Raw genomic sequence first — 18,978 nt, 5'->3', positions numbered from 1 at the left:
TTACATAGTCCCCTCTCTTTTTAGATAGAAAATGACTACTGATGGAGGAAGCGGTGACTAGACTACCAGTCCATCAGCTCCTCCTTTAGAATAAAAGCTTTCCCATGCTCCATCAGCCATCATTGCATTATACAGCTAACAAGACAGGATGGTATGTAATAAAAAACATGTCTCTGTAAAATCCAATATGTAAGGGACGGTGCTGTACATAACAAGAGAGGGCACTGTATAATAAGGGACGGCAATATACATAATAAAGGAGACTATGTAATATATACCTGCATGAGTGTGTGGCTATATATATATATATATATATATATATATATATATATATTTATTTATATACATATATATGTAGCTTTGTCGCCTTAAAAGGATGGGGGCCCAGACACATTCCTGCACAGGGGCCCCAAGCTGTCTTTGTCCACCCCTGGGCAGTGTGAAGGCATGGGTAGGCATGACTTCCAATGGCACAGGGTCACTAGTGTTTGTTGAAGAAGGGACTGAAGACAGAAGCAACCGGATGAATTTTGAATTGTACGGGATGATACTTTCTGTTCAGATTCAACCAAATGCGTCTAAGCCAATTGGATGGCGCCTCACAGTACAGATGGACAATGACTCAAAACATACTGCAAAAGCAACACAGGAATTTTTTAAGTCAAAGAATATCCTGCAATGGCCAAAATGATCACCAAATTTCACCTCCAATGAGCAGCATTTCACTTGCTTAAAGGGAACCTGCCAGCAGGATTGTGCACAGTAACCTACAGACACTGTCAGGTCAGCGCCATTATACTCATTAAAATGATAGTTTGGTTGATGAAATCTGTCTTGTGGTTGTTCAGTTTTGAGTTAATGATATGCTTGTGCAATGGGGCAGCCTGTGTGGGTCTCCATGTGGTGCTCTGATTAGCTATTCATAATGCAGCCTGCTGACAGGTCACTGATCCCTCAGTGACCTGCCCCTAGTTTGCATAATGAATACCTGTACATACTGAGGTCAAAAGCCAGGAGGGTACGTCATAAACAGAAGAAAAGACAAAGACGTAGTCAGGTAGCAGTCCAAAGGTCAAAATAACAGGAGGGTAGCAGATCAGCAAAGGGGTTAAACAGATGGATGGTCAGAATGAGGTCCAAGGTTAGGCAACAAAAGATCAACAAACAGAACACAAGGCACAGAGAGACAAACCACACAAAAGCTGAATGTATGTCTGGCAGAGGTCTGGGACTAAGCCCAGTTAAGAAGCTATGCAATCACCTGGGGAAATGAACACCTGGAAACAGCCAGCACCTCCCAGTCTCAGACTTAATGGCCAAGCTGTCTATCAAAACACCTGACTGAGCCGTCAGTAACTGCATCCCAGGCACACTGAGGAGTGGAATCGTGAGATTAATAATATTAACAAATATATTTATTGATTCATTAATTTTATAAAACCACTGAAAAACCCACACACAGAGAGGAAAAAACATGATGGGCACGTGATGCATCAGGTAAAGAGTAAGGCTACTTTCACACTAGTGTCGTACGACGCACGTCGCAATGCGACGTTGCGACGTACCGACGCAAACTGAATTAAAAACACAACGGGGGCAGCGGATGCAGTTTTACAATGCATCCGCTGCCCCATTGTGATGTCCGGGGAGGTGGGGGCGGAGTTCCGGCCGCGCATGCGCGGTCGGAAATGTTGGACACGACGCACCAAAAAACATTACATGTAACTTTTTTTGTGCCGATGGTCCGACGCAACACGACGGTTGCGACGTGTGGCAATGCGTCGCTAATGCAAATCTATGGAGAAAAAACGCATCCTGCAAGCAATTTTGCAGGATGCGTTTTTTTTCCAAAGCGACGCATTGCGACGTGCGTCGTACGACGCTAGTGTGAAAGTAGCCTAACACAGGTAACTATATACATACGACAGCCTGAACCAGGGAAAGTGGTCCTTACAATCTAAGCACTAAATGAAGTAATAGATTCACCAGCGTGGAAAGAAACTGCAATACAGACCTTTATTTCCAAGTGAAAACAGTAGCGGTAAGAGTACTTAGCAGCTAAACTAAAGTTTTAAAATGCATTATAATCCTTATAACAAATTATTATGTAACGATAACTCAAGCTTTGACTCATCATTTAAAATTACAGCTGTTAAAAGCAAAGTGTGATTAAAATGGCATTTATGATGTTCATATACAACAAATCAACAATATTTGAATATTAGCTCATGTCACAAGTTAAATGTCTGGTTTGATGTTTCCAAAATCTACTGCAAATTGGTCCCATATATGTACTGCAGATCAATTCCTTAGTTGTCATTTAAGAAACTGGAGATCTCCTTTGCTCTTTGTATATCTCCTTGTCTGGTATACCTTCTAATTTGCCATTCCAAATTCTTTTTGCATCTTAAACCAGCGAATGACAGGGGGCTACACGCATAACCCCTTTTATACAACTCGATTGCCTCCCCATACTGTTTGGATTTATATTTAAAGTCTCCATATCGGTACCAAAGGTATGCTTTGCTTTTTTCAGACATGTTGGGAACCTGATTCGCTAATCTTTTATAAATGAATTCCTCGAATTCTGTTTGCCCTCTTTCTCCATACAGATGAGCCAGTCTAAGCCTAGAAGACACAGATGATGGTTGGAGCTGAATTGCACTTGCATAATAATTCATTGCCGTGGATAGTATATTTTCTCTTTCCTGTCCTCTAAATGTGTTGGTTTTTAGCATATTAAAATAAATGTCTCCAAAATCTGACAGTAGAAGATGGTAGTCTGAAGTCAACATATTTGCCCGGTTTAGAATACGTATAGCCCTTTCTGGGTCTGTTGATTTAAAAGTGATAGCTAGTTTTCTCAGGATTGATGGGTTCAAACAATTTGGAAGATCATTTTCAACCAGAGTAAGACACCTACTAATTTCACCTGTACCTTTAAGGGCAATATATAACTCCACTACAGCCTCCCAGTTTTCAGGGTCTTTCTGCACTATTTGTTCCAAAAGTTCAATTGCATCATGCCCTACGTCAAGATCCCTGGTGTGCCAAAAATTTGCACATAAGGAAAATGCCAACCCAATGTGAAGGCTCTCATCATTCGGGGACATCTCCAAAGCTCTTTCAAAGCACCTTCTGGCATGGACTCCATTTCGTTGGCCTGATGCCCAATAGGACCATCCTTGTTCAGCGTGCATCTCTGCAGTCTCCACAGAATATTCACTGCCTTGTAGTTTGGCACAAATGTCTCTTATTTTGCAAAGATAAGCATTCATTTTGCAAAAGTCATCCAAATGGTAATAAATCCAGGCATAGTTACCATAGGTGGCCAGTATGTGTTGGTCAACAGTTGAAGGAAAGTCTTCCGTTATTACATCTTCTGCCTTTTTAAGACTTTCAAGAGCATCTTTGCTTCTATCTTGTTTTTGCAAAATAAAAGCTTTAAAGTTATAAAGAATAGAATGATTCCGGTAGTTTGTATAATTAATTTTCATCTCTACATTTGTAAGGATGTGAAGACAATTAAGTTTATCCTCAATTTCGAAATCCCAGGTAAATTGGCACTGAAGCTGGTTCAATATTTCCTCCATTTAATTAGGAAGACTGAAAAAAATGAGAAAAAAAACCATCATAATAAGTCCTATGTATTTTATATATAAAGGAAATGTTCTACAAACATTAATACAATCAGTGAAACAGTTTGCAAAGTGCTTGTCTTGAACTGGCGGAGGCTTTTAACATGATCCGAACGTGGAATATGTTACAATTTTTATGTGGACGCCTAAAAAGTTCTGTGTACATCTAGTATGAAAAATAGAAAAAAAATGTAGAATTATTTAGGAAAATATTTTTTTTCAAATATAAATGGTATACATCTGATATTAGTAATTGTTACATGGGTACAGAGTGCCCCCCCCCCCAATAAAAATAATTGGAGTCCTATCAAAATCCAAATGTGCTACATAAGATCCTATACATAAGGCTATCTTTCTAAAACATACACATAAAATTTGCCTATTGCCCCAGAGCAAAAACACTATGTAGATAACATACAGTGCATAATAATCAATAACAGAACTGGCAAAGTGGTGTCAGACCCTGCCGCTGTCCTGACACTTTTTAATAATTTTTTCATCCCACCCCACTAGGGAACATAAAGTGAACCTGTCACCAGGTTCTCTTCCTATAAAGTACAGTCACCACCATTAGGGCCATTTTCACAGCATACTGGAATGGTGCAAAAAGTATCCAATCTAGTGTGCCAATCAAAGATGTCCCATACCTGCATGCCAGTCCCAGATGCCCCATACCTGTGGGTACTAAAGATGCCCCATACCTGTGTGCCAGTCTCAGATGCCCCATACCTGTGTCTCTGTTTCAGATACCCCAGTCCCAGATGCTCCATTCCTGTGTGTGCCAGTCCCAGATGCCCCATTCCTGTGTGTGCCAGTCCCAGATGCCCCATACCCATGTCCCAAAGTCCTAGATACCCAACACCTGTGTGTGCCAGTCTTAAATGCCCCATAACCATTAAAAGAATTAAGAATGTTTTCCAGGGCTTTCATACTGATGACTTAGATCATCAATATTGATGAAGATGCCAGAAGTCATCACTACCACTGATCAAGTGAACAGGGGCAAGTTGCAGTACCATTCTGTGCCACATCACTGTGTGGATCTGTGCTGCCTTCCGTGCACCATGGCCCTTCAGTCAGCTGATAAGTAAAGATGTTGGGAGTCAGGCCCCCACCGATCTAATATTTATGACTTCTCCTAATGATAAGTCTGCAGCATCAGAGTCCTAGTAAACCCCTTTCAATACAAGGAAAAAAAAAAAAAAATCCCAAAACCATCCATGGCCCTCCATCAGAGTGAAAGCATGAGATCTCATGCCTTGATCTAAATCAGCACCACTGGCTACATCCTTTACTAAGCAATTACCCATCAGAAACCACTCTAATTACATAACTGTTTGAACATCCTTTACTAAGCAGTTACCAAAGTGCAATATCTCACATACTTTCACTGTTAATGGGGCCATATATGGATGTGAGATGCCACGTTGTATGCTGGGGTCCCTCAACCCAGAAGTTCAGGGCTGACTTTTGCTAGAAAGTCGGGTCCTTTCTGACAGCATTTTTTATTTTATACGTGTTATTTATTAAAATCATTAAGGCTGTCCATTGTTTTCTTAAATAAAAAAGGCAGCTATAGTTCCTTAGCACGTCTTCTCAACACTTTGGAAAGTACCTAAATAATGAAATAGAGATAGTTGCATCTATGCACGGTCACACCTCCATTTATTCTCCATCTTGATACACTTACACTATACACTATATACAGAGCTCCTGTGTATAATTTCACTGGTAATCTCGGTATTCCCTGTATACTATACACTATATACAGAGCTCCTGTGTATAATGTCACCAGTGATCACTGTATTACCTCTACATTATACACTACATACAGAGATCCTGTGTATAATGTTATTGGCGATCACTGTATTACCTTTACACTATATATTATATTCAGAGCTCCTGTATATAATGACATTGGTGATCACTGTATTACCTGTACACTATATACTATATACAGAGCTCCTGTAAATGACATTGGTGATCACTGTATTATCTGTACACTGACACTTTATACAGAGCTCCTAAGTATAATATCATGGTGATCACTGTATTACCTGTACATTATACACTACATACAGGGCTCCTGTGCATAATGTCATCAGTGATCCATTTATTAGCGCTACTCTACACACTTTATACAGAGCTCCTGTGTATTATGTCACCGGTTATCACTATTACATGTACACTTACACTATGCACTATATAGAGAGCTCCTGTGTATAATATCATTGATGTTCCCTGTTTAACCTGTACATTATGCACTATATGCAGAACTCCTTTGTATAATGTATCTGATTATCACTGTTTTAACTGTACACTTGCAATATACAGAGCTCCTGTGTATAATGTCACTGGTGGTAATATTAATGTTATTAGTATTGGAATTTTTAATAATGATCATTATTGTACTATTTGGTCACTGTATGGTGGTAGTATGATCTATATGTGGTCTGGTCATGGTGTGGTGGTATTTTTCCCTTGTATGTGGTACTATTCGGTCACTATGTGGGGGTAATATGTAGTCTGGTTATGGTGTGGCGGTATTTCTCCCTTTTATGTGATAGTATTCGATCACTATGTGGTGGTAATATGTGGTCTGGTCATGATGTGGCTGTATTTGTTCCTTGTATGTGGTATTATTCAGTCACTATGTGGTGATAATATCTGGTCTAGTTACAGTGAGTCAGTATTTGTCCCTTTTCTGTGGTATTATTCGGTCACTATGTGGTAGTAATATATGAATTGGTCATGGTGTGGCGGTATTTATCCCCTGTATATGGTACTACTTGGTCACTATGTGGTGGTAATATGTGGTCTTGTCAGGGTGTGATGTTATTTTGCACATATTTGGGCTGTGGCTGCTGAGGCCAAAGATTAGGTGCTGCAGACAGTTGAAGTGACTCATTGGCAGGTGATCATCCTTTTCAATTTAAGCAGAGCTCCTTTAGTACTAATTTTCAAAACTTATAGAAAAACCCTTTAATATTATACACCACACTAAGAAGTGACTGACAGTGACTGGAACAACATTTACATGACAGGAGGCAATGAGACTATAAGTGAAGCTACACATGGGGTAAGAATGGTTAGGTGCATTTATTTTTAGCTACTGTTACTTGCATTTTGTTGTTGAAGAAAGTTTGTGTGGAAATGGGTGTGCCTATAAAAATGGGTGTGATCTTCAAATAGGCATGGCTTTTGCATTTGCGTGGTTTGCTAACACAAACAGGGAACCTGTTGTTAAAAATTTGAATCCCATCCCTGGCTACAAGGACCGCTCACTGGACTCCTATGTATACAAACACCAGAATGAAATACAAGTTACCCACTTAGTGACTGACCCAAATTTCAACTTCATGACGATGCCAAATTTTTACAATTCTGACAAGTGTCACTTTATGTAGTAATAACTCTCGAACTCTTCAACGGATCCCAGTGATTCTGAGATTGTTTTGACATATTGTACTTCATGATAGTGCTAAAAATTTGTTTGATATATTTTGTGTTTATTTGTAAAAATATCAGAAATTTTGCGTAAATTTAGCAATTTTCAATTTTTTTATTCCTATGCCCTTAAACCAGAGAGTTATGTCACACAAACTAGTTAATAAATAACATTTACTACATGTCTACTTTACATCTGCATTGATTTTGAAACATATTTTTTTTTTGTTAGGAAGTTAGAATGGTTAAAATTTGATCAGCAATTTCTAATTTTTCCAACAAAAGTTTACAAAACCATCTTTTTAAGGACCACATCACATTTAAAGTGATGTTAACCCCTTTCTGCCAGCTGACGGAATAGTACGTCAGCTGGCAGAACCCCCGCTTTAAGGTGGGCTCCGGCGGCGAGCCCACCTTAAAGCCGCGACATGTCAGCTGTTTTGTACAGCTGACATGTGCGCGCAATGAGCGCGAGCGGAATCGCGATCCGCCCGCGCCCATTAACTAGTTAAATGCCGCTGTCAAACGCAGACAGCGGCATTTAACTACCGCATCCGGCCGGGCAGACGGAAATGACGTCATCGCCGACCCCCGTCACATGATCGGGGGTCAGCGATGTGTCAGGAAGGTAACCATAGAGGTCCTTGAGACCTCTATGGTTACTGATCCTCGGTAGCTGTGAGCGCCACCCTGTGGTCGGCGCTCACAGCACACCTGCGGTACCTCACGCTACCTGCGTACATACAGTTGCAGCTGGAGGATTGGTCTATCAGGCGGCACAGACACTTAATGTGTTGACACTATAGCGGAGACAGATCGCTGCTACATAGCAGAGCCGATCGGGTTGTGCCTGCTTCTAGCCTCCCATGGAGGCTATAGAAGCATGGCAAAAGTGAAAAAAAAAAGTAAAAAAAAATGTGAAAAAAATAAAAAAAATATAAAAGTTTAAATCACCCCCCTTTCGCCCCAATCAAAATAAATCAATAAAAAAAAAATCAAACCTACACATATTTGGTATCGCCGCGTTCAGAATCGCCCGATCTATCAATAAAAAAAAAGCGTTAACCTGATCGCTAAATGGCGTAATGATAAAAAAAATCAAAACGCCAGAATTACGTTTTTTTGGTCGCTGCGATATTGCATTAACATGCAATAACGGGCGATCAAAAGAACGTATCTGCACCAAAATGCTATCATTAAAAACGCCAGCTCGGCATACAAAAAATAAGCCCTCACCTGACCCCAGATCACGAAAAATGGAGACGCTACGAGTATCGGAAAATGGCGCAATTTTTTTTTTTTTTTGCAAAGTTTGGAATTTTTTTTCACCACTTAGGTGAAAAATAACCTAGTCATGTTAGGTGTCTATGAACTCGTAATGACCTGGAGAATCAAAATGGTAGGTCAGTTTTAGCATTTAGTGAACCTAGCAAAATAGCCAAGCAAAAAACAAGTGTGGGATTGCACTTTTTTTTGCAATTTCACTGCACTTGGAATTTTTTTCCCGTTTTCTAGTACACGACATGGTAAAACCAATGATGTCGTTCAAAAGTACAACTCGTCCCGCAAAAAATAAGCCCTCACATGGCCAAATTGACAGAAAAATAAAAAAGTTATGGCTCTGGGAAGGAGGGGAGCGAAAAACGAAAATGAAAAAACGGAAAAAGCTCCGGGGGTGAAGGGGTTAACCAAGAAGTTAATTAACCCTTCAGGTGCTTCACAGGAACTATAGCAATGTGGAGCAATGTGTGAACATTTAACTTTTTTTCACAAAAATTTTACTTTAGCCCCAAATTTTTTATTTTCACAAGGCTAACATTAGAAATTGGACCCCAAAATTTGTTGTGCAATTTCTCCTGAGAACGCGGTACCCCATTTGTGGGGGAAAACTACTGTTTGAGTGCACGACAGGGCTCGGAAAAGAAGTACTACCGCTTGATTTTTTTGAACGCAGAAATGGCTGGAATCTACAACGGACTGCACGTACAGTGTGACAGCTTCCCGTTTAAAAGCCGGTGTCCCGGCAAAACGCGAGTTAGGGACATATGTCCCGGTTAGAAAATAGATTTAGTTTGAGTCCAAGATATAATGAGCTATGAAGACAGTGAAGTCTTATACACTAACATGTGCTTCAATAACGGCATGGTCTGATAAGCAGTATATACTCTGATAGCCCACATATACCTTTGTGCTTATTACCACAAGTACTTGTGTGGTCTCCTGTCAACAGATACCACGCCGAGCAACCGCAACACTTACATGCGGTACCTCACGCTAGCCGCGTACATACAGTTGCAGCTGGAGGATTGGTCTATCAGGTGGCACAGACACTTAATGTATTGACACTATAGCGGAGACAGATTGTCTCTTTATAGCAGTGTATTTGTATCAGCCATATGAAGCTTTGGAATGGCCAATTGCATATAGGTTAGATGCGGCTGGCGTGTCAGACCTCTTTGGCGGCGCACTGAGAGCTGGATATTGTTTGTATCTATATTACAACAGAGATACAATATGTTATTGCACATACTATAAAAGCCATATGTGGATTTATATAACTGGTTTAAGATTCTACACAGTTAATAATTATATAATTTAATATAACATTTACACCTGCCTGTGAACTAGTTATGCCACTGAATAACTGAACCCCTACAAGAGGAATCCAGTGGTTATTACATAGCTTAATCTGATAATGGCAAGAAGTCATTTTGTATGATAAATCCTCTGTGATTATTCTCGTGACCTAACATATGAAATTTAATATTATATTATCTGACCTTTAATTAATTTATTAGGGTCAACTATCAGGGATTAATACAAAAAATATAGATATCTTATAATTGAGTGATCCAATGGGGAATTAGTGTGTCACAGCTTTAATAAAGACACAATACATCATCAAGCAGTGACTCAATATACACCCGAAACACCGTGTCTGCAAATTGAGATAATGATTTGGCTTTTATCCTAAGTCATGTTGCATGACTCGTTAAAGGGTTGATTGTGACTTGTAGGATCGCTACTTCCAACAGGTGGCGCTATAGAGTTTAAGTCCTCTTTTTCTCAGAAGAGGCAATTTGCATATTACATTTCCCAGAGGAGCATTGCACGGTCAATAAGCCTCCTTACCTAAACAAGCCAGAGCTGGTATGTCACTCTCCATAAGGAGAAACCTTACCCCTTAGACCCCAGTCCAGATCCTCTCACCTAGCCAAATTAGTTCTCATGCTTCGCACTGACGAGGGCCAACAGCCCGAAACACCATGTCTGCGAATTGAGATACTGATTTGGCTTTTATCCTAAGTCATATTGCACGACTCGTTAAAGGGTTGATTGTGACTTGTAGGATCGCTACTTCCAACAGGTGGCGCTATAGAGTTTAAGTTCTCTTTTTCTCTGATGAGGCAATTTGCATATCAATATACTGTACACCCTTAATTGAGTGCATTGAAAAAAATTCTAATATTTTTACTATTTTATAAAATAATTAATAAAAGCCAATTTTTATTCACTTTTCCTTCCCCCTCTTTTCCTTTCCCTAATTATCTCCCTTTAAACTCATCTGGGTCATGAACCTACTGCTAGGTGGGAATGATTAGTAGGCTTCCCATTGGTCAAACAGACTCTAAATTGCCATTGATCACTCACCCATTGTTTTACTTTACCCTGCAGGTATTTTTCTTAGGCCTCTTTCACACGTCAGTGTCTCCGATACGTGTACTGACAGTTTTCTCACGTCCTGGAGACACTGACACACGTAGACCCATTCAAATGAATGGGGCTATGCACATGTCTCCGTGTTTTCACGGACCGTGTGTCTGGAGCGGCCCCCAAACGCAGGGCAGCGGGGTACTCGGTACCAGGTCCCTCGGTCTCGGTTCTAGGGGTGTCGCGGTGGCCCGACCCGGTCCGAGGCCCTGCTAAGGGGCACCCAAATAAAGGTGTAGGTGAGAGTTTGTCAAGTGTTCGTGACGCCACCTGTGGTATTCGGTCAGGGTGACCGATGCTGCTAGGGGTCCGCTGGGGTGATGGAATGGCAGCTAGATGGTGTAACTTCCCACAGGTGAAGTATGTCCCCAGGGCTTCCCTTGATGAGTAGATGGTAATGGTGTAGGTCGCAGTAAATGACGAGGACACAGGGTTGCAGTCTCTTTACCTTTTTACTGAAGGCTTCAGCATCCACAATCCAGAGCACTGCTAACAGGGCTGGCTGAGACCGGCCGGTCCGAAGGCACATCCAGAGTTCCCTTTGCAGGTGGAAATCAGTAGCCTTCCTACTAGCGCCTGTGTGTTGTAGTACTTCCCTGCTGAGCACCACGGGATAGTCCTCGCAACTGTCGTGTATGTTTCTGTTCTCTCTCTCCGTCCCCCAGATGGTATGGATAGGACGCACCCGTATGACGGGGTAGGCCTGGAGTTATTTTATAGGGACCCTAGAGACGCCCCTCTCCCACAATTGCCTCCGTTGTCTTCATTAGGTGTAAAGGTGAGACAGCCAACCTGGAGTTAACTGCCCTGCCGTAGTTCAAAGTAATGCGTAGAGCCTATTGCTTCCTCGGTGTTCCGGCCACCGGCTACGCGCCTCAGAAGGATGTTACCGATCTTATGGAAGGACTCCTTCTGGTGTTGTCTTGCGCCGTGACTTCAATTCTCACTCTCCACAATCTACTTCGCTTCTTGTCCTTCCTTAGGAGACTGCCGCTATGCAGTGCAGGCGCAGCTCCGTAACGATCTGTCTCCTGATAGGCCACTGTCAGGATCCCACACCTGACAGGTCCTCCCTGGAACTCTCCCAGGCTGCTTTCTGACTAACTTCCTATCCAACCCCCAGTTTTACCAGAGTGTGAGGAGTGGCCTAATACATAGAACCTTTTGCTCCCCCTGGTGGCCGGAGTGTGAAGTGTAGTGTGTGACTGTGATACCTGGTCAGGTGAACTCCTTTAGTGCCATCAGATGTACCATCACTCCCCCTGGTGGAGGAGCGACGTTACTGCAACGACCAGACTCTGGGGTGCTGCATGTCCGTGTGCAAAACACGGAGACATGTCCGTGTTTCTCCCGCAGCACGTACAGCAGTACGTCCTGCACACGTGCACATGGAGAACAGTGTGCACTCTCCTCCGTGTGCACGTACCGCCCACAGGAGAGACAGCGCTACAGTAAGCGCTGTCCCCCCCGCTGTGGTGCTGAAGGCGGCATTCATCTCTTCTCCCCGCAGGAGAGAAGAGATGAATGATCAAGTTTTTTTTTTCTTTTTTGTTAAAAATAAAGAAGAAATACTCACCCGGCTCCCGCGATGTCTCCTCTCTCCTCTCAGCGCCGGCCCCTTCTCCTGTGTGAGCGGTCACGTGGGACCGCTCATTACAGTGAGGAATATGCGCATTTTCCTCACTGTAATGAGCGGTCCCACGTGACCGCTCACACAGGAGAAGGAGCCAGCGCTGAGAAGAGAGAGGAGACATCGCGGGAGCCGGGTGAGTATTTCTTCTGCAAGGGGCCGGGCGGCGCACTGGGGATGGCAGGCGGGAGGTCCCAGCAACTTTATTTTTAACGAAAAAGAAAAAAAAACGTGATCATTCATCTCTTCTCTCCTGCAGGGAGAAGAGATGAATGCCGCCTTCAGCACCACAGCGGGGGGACAGCGCTTAGTGTAGCGCTGTCTCTCCTGCACAGTCCGTGTGGTCCTCAGGCGGCACACGGATGCCGCACGTGTGCCACACTGATGTGCCACGTGAGCACGTGTGAAAGAGGCCTTAAAGCGGTTCTCCGTTCTCTTTTCAAACTTCATAAAGGGAAGCCAGTGTGTAGAAAGCAAAAAAAAATATATACTTACCACCACAATCTGCTTCCCGCTACAGCACTGCCGCGCAGACAGTCTCAGTCGCACTGGAAGCAATAACGTCACAACAATCAGTGACCTGACTACGGAGACCACTGATTGGCTGCAAGGTCAGGTTACCGGTGATCGGGACCTTCATAGTTTTTAATGGAGACTGTTGGAGCGGCAGTGCTGTAGTGGGATTCAGATTTTAGTGATAGAGGTGTCTTCTTTTTCCCTTTCTTAAAAATCTAACAAAGACCCCTTTAATTAAGAGTTGGGATAAGTTTGCACTAAAAAAAACCTCAAGTATTTGTGAGAAATACACTACTGTCATGAACTGCATAAAAAGTATTACAGCTGTATATAATGTTACAGTGTTTTGTACATTATTCAACGTATCCAGTTCAACATGCTTATACTGACCTACAAAGTAGTTCGTAATCTGTCTCCTCCATATATCTCCAAACTAATCCCCTGATATCTTCCAATATGCAACCTCCGATCCTACCAAGACCTCCGTCTCTCCTCCACACTCATACGTTCCTCACCCAATTGCCTCCAAGATTTCTCCCGAGTGTCCACCATCCTCTGGAATTCTGTGCCCCAAAACGTCTAATTATCTGCCACACTCGGAACCTTCAGACGGAACTTGAAAACCCATCTCTTCAAGAAAGCCTACAGCCTGCAATGACTCCCTGACGCCTTACCACCACAAAAGCTCCCGAAACCCCCAACCTACTGTGTCCGCATGGTAATGTGGTGGGGGGCGGTATTATGTGTGGTAGTGTGGTGGGGGGGCGGGATTATGTGTGGTAATGTGGTGAGGGGTGGGATTATGGGTGGTAATGTGGTTGGAGGGCGGTATTATGTGTGGTAGTGTGGTGGGGGGCGGGATTATGTGTGGTAATGTGGTGAGGGCGGGATTATGTGTGGTAATATGGTAGGGGGGAGTATGTGTAGTAATGTGGTGGGGGGCGGGATTATGTGTGGTTATGTGTTGGGGGGCGGGATTATGTATGATAATGTGGTGGGGGCGGGATTATGTGTGGTAATGTAGTGAGGGGGCGGGATTATGTGTGGTAATGTGGTGGTGGGCGGGATTATGCGTGGTAATGTGGTGGTGGGCGGGATTATGCGTGGTAATGTGGTGGGGAGGCGGGATTATGTGTGGTAATGTGGTGGGGGGCGGGATTATGTGTGGTAATGTGGTGGGGCGGGATTATGTGTGGTAATGTGGTGGGAGGGCGGGATTATGTGTGGTAATGTGGTGGGGCGGGATTATGTGTGGTAATGTGGTGGGGGGGATTATGTGTGGTAATGTGGTGGGGGGATTATGTGTGGTAATGTGGTGGGGGGGCGAGATTATGTGTGGTAATGTGGTGGGGGGGGCGGGATTGTGTGGTAATGTGGGGGCGGGATTATGTGTGGTAATGTGGTGGGGGGATTATGTGTGGTAATGTGGTGGGGGGGCGAGATTATGTGTGGTAATGTGGTGGGGGGGGCGGGATTATGTGTGGTAATGTGGGGGCGGGATTATGTGTGGTAATGTGGTGGGGGCGGGATTATGTGTGGTAATGTGGTGGGGGGCGGGATTATGTGTGGTAATGTGGTGGGGGGGCGGGATTATGTGTGGTAATGTGGGGGGAGGGATTATGTGTGGTAATGTGGTGGGGGGGCGGGATTATGTGTGGTAATGTGGGGGGAGGGATTATGTGTGGTAATGTGGTGGGGGACAGTATTATGTGTGGTAATGTGGGGGGGGCGGGATTATGTGTGGTAATGTGGTGGGGGGGCGGGATTATGTGTAGTAATGTGGTGGGGGGAGGGATTATGTGTGGTAATGTGGTGGGGGGCAGTATTATGTGTGGTAATGTGGTGGGGACGGGATTATGTGTGGTAATGTGGTGGGGGGCGGGATTATGTGTGGTAATGTGGTGGGGGGGCGAGATTGTGTGTGGTAATGAGGTGGGGGGGCGGGATTGTGTGTGGTAATGTGGTGGGGGGGTGGTATTGTGTGTGGTAATGTGGTGGGGGGCGGGATGTGTGTGGTAATGAGGTGGGGGGGCGGGATTGTGTGTGGTAATGTGGTGGGGGGCGGGATTGTGTGTGGTGGTGTGTGGGGGCGGAGCTACTGTGTAGGGGGCGGGATTAGCAAGTAATCAAGATGCCTCTTATATATATAGATTTGTATTCAGTATGTTAACTCCTCTCACGTACACCGCCATGGAATCAATGGTGCTATAAAAAATAAACAATACTAATAATAATATATTTACAGCTCATATACATACATGCATTCGTCGATCTGTAAGAAATGTTGTAGGTTCCTCAGATCCTTGGAACAAATGACCATGAATGATGAGACGAAAATGGATATCCCTGGTCCTGATGTGCAAATTTTAGATAAAGTTGTATTTATATCTATATGTAGTTTCTCCTCCTTATAATATCAGTTGTCTTTTCCAGGAGCTAGCTATCATTGATTCCACCCTGAAACAAAAGGAATGAAAAGAGCAAAATGCAAACTGATGCCTTTCCTTATGTACCGTATTTCCCTCTTGTGACGAAGATGAAACTCTCACTGTATTTTGGTTTCTATTTCCCAGTGTGTTACTCATGTTATTCCTGAAGTGAAAACTAACGATGTGATTACGGTATATAGGTATCGCCCATCGTTATCACTGAGTAATGTCCAAGTTCATGGACACCTTCAACTGTGATCACTTATTGATCTAAATTATCTAAAAATACCTGCACCTGTGACGTAGCTTGGAAACTGATAGAGGGGGTGCAGGCGTGCAATTAGAATGTTCAAACTTGTGTCAAAAAGTGCAAAATAATAGTCTAAAAGTGAATCAACAAAGAGATGCTGTAAAGTTAGATAAAAGTGTATAAAAATGTACCAAATGTATCTCTGATTATGAGCCACTATGATTTTGCTGCATCTTCAGGCTGTCTGGAGATTAGTTGATCTGCCCATCTATCTTAATCTTAGTTCATTTTTACTCCTAAAACCGGTTTCCCACATACCTTATTTTTCACATATGTGAAAAACAGTCTTTGTTTTTTTTAAGTGTGGTGAATCCATTTAATGTCTGTGTGTTACTTTTTACTATTCTCATTGCATCCATTTTTTTTACATATGAAAATAAAAAAAACTTAGCTTCTCCTACCCATTAACCCCTTCACCCAGAGCCCAATTGAATTAATACTCTGCAACGCTCCAACGGATCCCACTGATTCTGAGATTGTTTTTTTCATGACATATTGTACTTCATGATAGTGGTAAAGTGTGTATGATATGACTTGCGTTTATTTGTGAAAAAAGCGGAAATTTGGCCAAAATTTTGAAAATTTTACAAACTTTTTGTTTTTATGCCCTTAAATCGGAAAGTTATGTCACACAAAATAGTTAACAAATAACATTTCCCACATGACTACTTTATATCACCACAATTTTTTAAACATTTTTTTTTTGTTAGGAAGCTAGAAGGGTTAAAAGTTGACCAGTGATTTCCCATTTTTTCAACAAAATTTACAAAACAATTTTTTTTACTGACTACATCACATTTGAAATGACTTTTAGGTCTTTATATGACAGAAAATATCCAAAAGTGATACCATTCTAAATACTGCACCCCTCAAGGTGCACAAAACCACATTCAAGAAGTTTATTAACCCTTCAGGTGCTTCACAGGATTTAATGGAATGTGGAAGGAAGAAATGAATAGCTAACTTTTTTCACAAAAATTTTGATTTATTTGTTGTACAATTTCTTCTGAGCATGCAAATACCACAAATGTGGGGGGAAACTACTGTTTGGGTGCATGACAGGGCTTGGAAGGGAAGGAGTGCCATTTGATATTTTGAATGTAAAATTGGATGAAATAATTAGCAGACGCCATGTCGCATTTGGAGAGCCCCTGACGTGTTTAAACAGTGGAACCTCCCACCGCAAGTGACACCATTTTGGAAAGTAGACCCCGCAGGAAACTGATCTAGATGTGTGGTGAGCACTTTGATCCTCCAGGTGCTTCGTAGACGGTTATAAATTTGAGCCATGAAAATAAAAAAATTCACATTTTCCACAAAAAAATGTTTTTAACCCCAAATTTAGCATTTTTACAAGGGTAACAGGAGAAAAAGCACCATAAAATTTGTTGTTCAGTTTCTCCTGAGTACACCAATACCCAATATGTGTAGGAAAACTACTGTTTGGGCCCATGGCAGAGTTCAGAAGGGAAGGAGCGCCATTTGACTTTCTGAATGTTAAATTTGCTGGATTAATTAGCGGACGACATATCACATTTGAGAGCCCCTAATGTGCCTAAACAGTGGAAACCCCCCACAAGTGACACCATTTTGGAAAATAGACCCCTCAAGGGATGTATTTCGATGTGTGGTGAGCACTTTGAACCCCTAGGTGCTTCACAGACGTTTATAACATTGAGCCGTGAAAAGAAAAAAAAAATAACATTTCTTCCAGAAAAATATTTGTAGCCACATATTTGATGTACAATAACAAATTGTATTGTGGTACCGTGTTAGCCAGAAAAATCGATGTGAATACTTTTCTGCCCAATGATGACAGAAGTATTCTAGGAGTGATACCTTTATTGGCTAACCAGAAAATAATATGTTTGCAAGCTTTCAGAGCACAGTGGCTCCTTCTTCAGGCAAGATTACAAATAGATTAATAAGAAAAGCACAACATGTAAAGAATACTTAAGCAGGACATTTGTTAGGGCTGTCCCACACGTCCAGATAATTCCGGTACCGGAATAAATCGGTACCGGAGTTATCCGTGTCCGTGTGCCTGGGAACTCACGTAGGCCATACGTGTGGCACACGTGTGCCCCCCGTATGGCGAGTGGGTACCACACGGAGCGTGTGGTACCCACGCGTGTGGTACCCTGCATCGTGCTGAAGCCGCGATTCATATGTTCCCTGCAGCAGCGTTTGCTGCAGAGAAAATATGAATAACAGTGTTTAAAATAAAGATCTATGTGTCCGCCGCCCTCCCAACCCCTGTGCGCCCCCCCGCTTTTCAGAAAATACTTACCCGCCTCCCTCGCTGCTTCCTGGTCTGGCCGCGGCTTCTAGTGTATGCGGTCACGTGGGGCCGATCATTTACAGTCATGAATATGTGGCTCCACCTCCCATAGGGGCGGAGCCGACTATTCATGATTGCAAATGAGCGGCCCCACATGACCGCATACAGTGGGAGGCGCGGGGCAGAGAGGAAGGAGTGACAGCCAACGTGGGAGCGGGTGAGTATTTTCAGGACAGCGGGGGGGGCGCACAGGGGGTGGGAGGGCAGCGGACACATAGATCTTTATTTTAAACACTATTATTCATATTTTCTCTGCAGCAAACGCTGCTGCAGGGAACATATGAATCGCGGCTTCAGCACCATGTGGGGGGGACAGCGCTTACTGTAGCGCTGTCTCCTGCACGCACACGGACCCCAGACGGAGAACGTCCGTGTGAGGTCCGTGTTTTACACGGACCCATTGACTCTATTGGGTCCGTGTAATACGTGCGCTCCCACGAACACTGACATGTCTCCGTGTTTGGCACACGGAGACACGGTCCGCAAAAAATCAATGACATCTGAACAGATGCATTGATTTTTATGGGTCTACGTGTGTGTTATGACCCCAATGGCGAGGGTCTCAGAGGAACAAGTAAGTCTGCGAAGTACAAAAATCCAGCTCATAGGGCAGTGGTAACTGGGTTGACCATATATCTACTCCTAACGCCAACACTAGAAGTAGCCGGGGAACATGCCTACGTTGGTCGCTAGATGTCTCGCGCCAGCCGGAGGACTAACTACCCCTAGAAGAGGAAAACAAAGACCTCTCTTGCCTCCAGAGAATAGACCCCAAAAGTTGGATACAAGCCCCCCACAAATAATAACGGTGAGGTAAGAGGAAATGACAAACACAGAGATGAACTAGGTTTAGCAAAGACAGGCCCACTTACTAATAGCAGAATGTAGTAAGATAACTTATATGGTCAACAAAAACCCTATCAAAAATCCACACTGGAAATTCAAGAACCCCCGAA

General features: G+C 43.1%; 1 protein-coding gene across 1 annotated transcript; it reads right to left on the bottom strand.

Annotated features, from left to right (window-relative positions):
• Positions 1 to 378: 378 nt before the first annotated feature.
• On the bottom strand, positions 379 to 15,433 carry LOC143809584 (interferon-induced protein with tetratricopeptide repeats 5-like). Its single transcript, XM_077292627.1, has 2 exons — positions 15,201 to 15,433; positions 379 to 3,606 (listed from the first exon to the last, which is right to left on the bottom strand). The coding sequence occupies exon 2, from the start codon at positions 3,591 to 3,593 to the stop codon at positions 2,310 to 2,312; it is 1,284 nt and encodes a 427-aa protein (XP_077148742.1). The 5' UTR covers positions 3,594 to 3,606; positions 15,201 to 15,433; the 3' UTR covers positions 379 to 2,309.
• Between the last annotated feature and the right edge of the window lie 3,545 nt (positions 15,434 to 18,978).

The sequence above is a fragment of the Ranitomeya variabilis genome, chromosome 2 (assembly GCF_051348905.1).
Source record: "Ranitomeya variabilis isolate aRanVar5 chromosome 2, aRanVar5.hap1, whole genome shotgun sequence".
NCBI lineage: Eukaryota > Metazoa > Chordata > Amphibia > Anura > Dendrobatidae > Ranitomeya > Ranitomeya variabilis.
The sequence above is the reverse complement of the archived record's forward strand: the minus strand, read 5'-3'. Positions and strand labels throughout refer to the sequence as shown.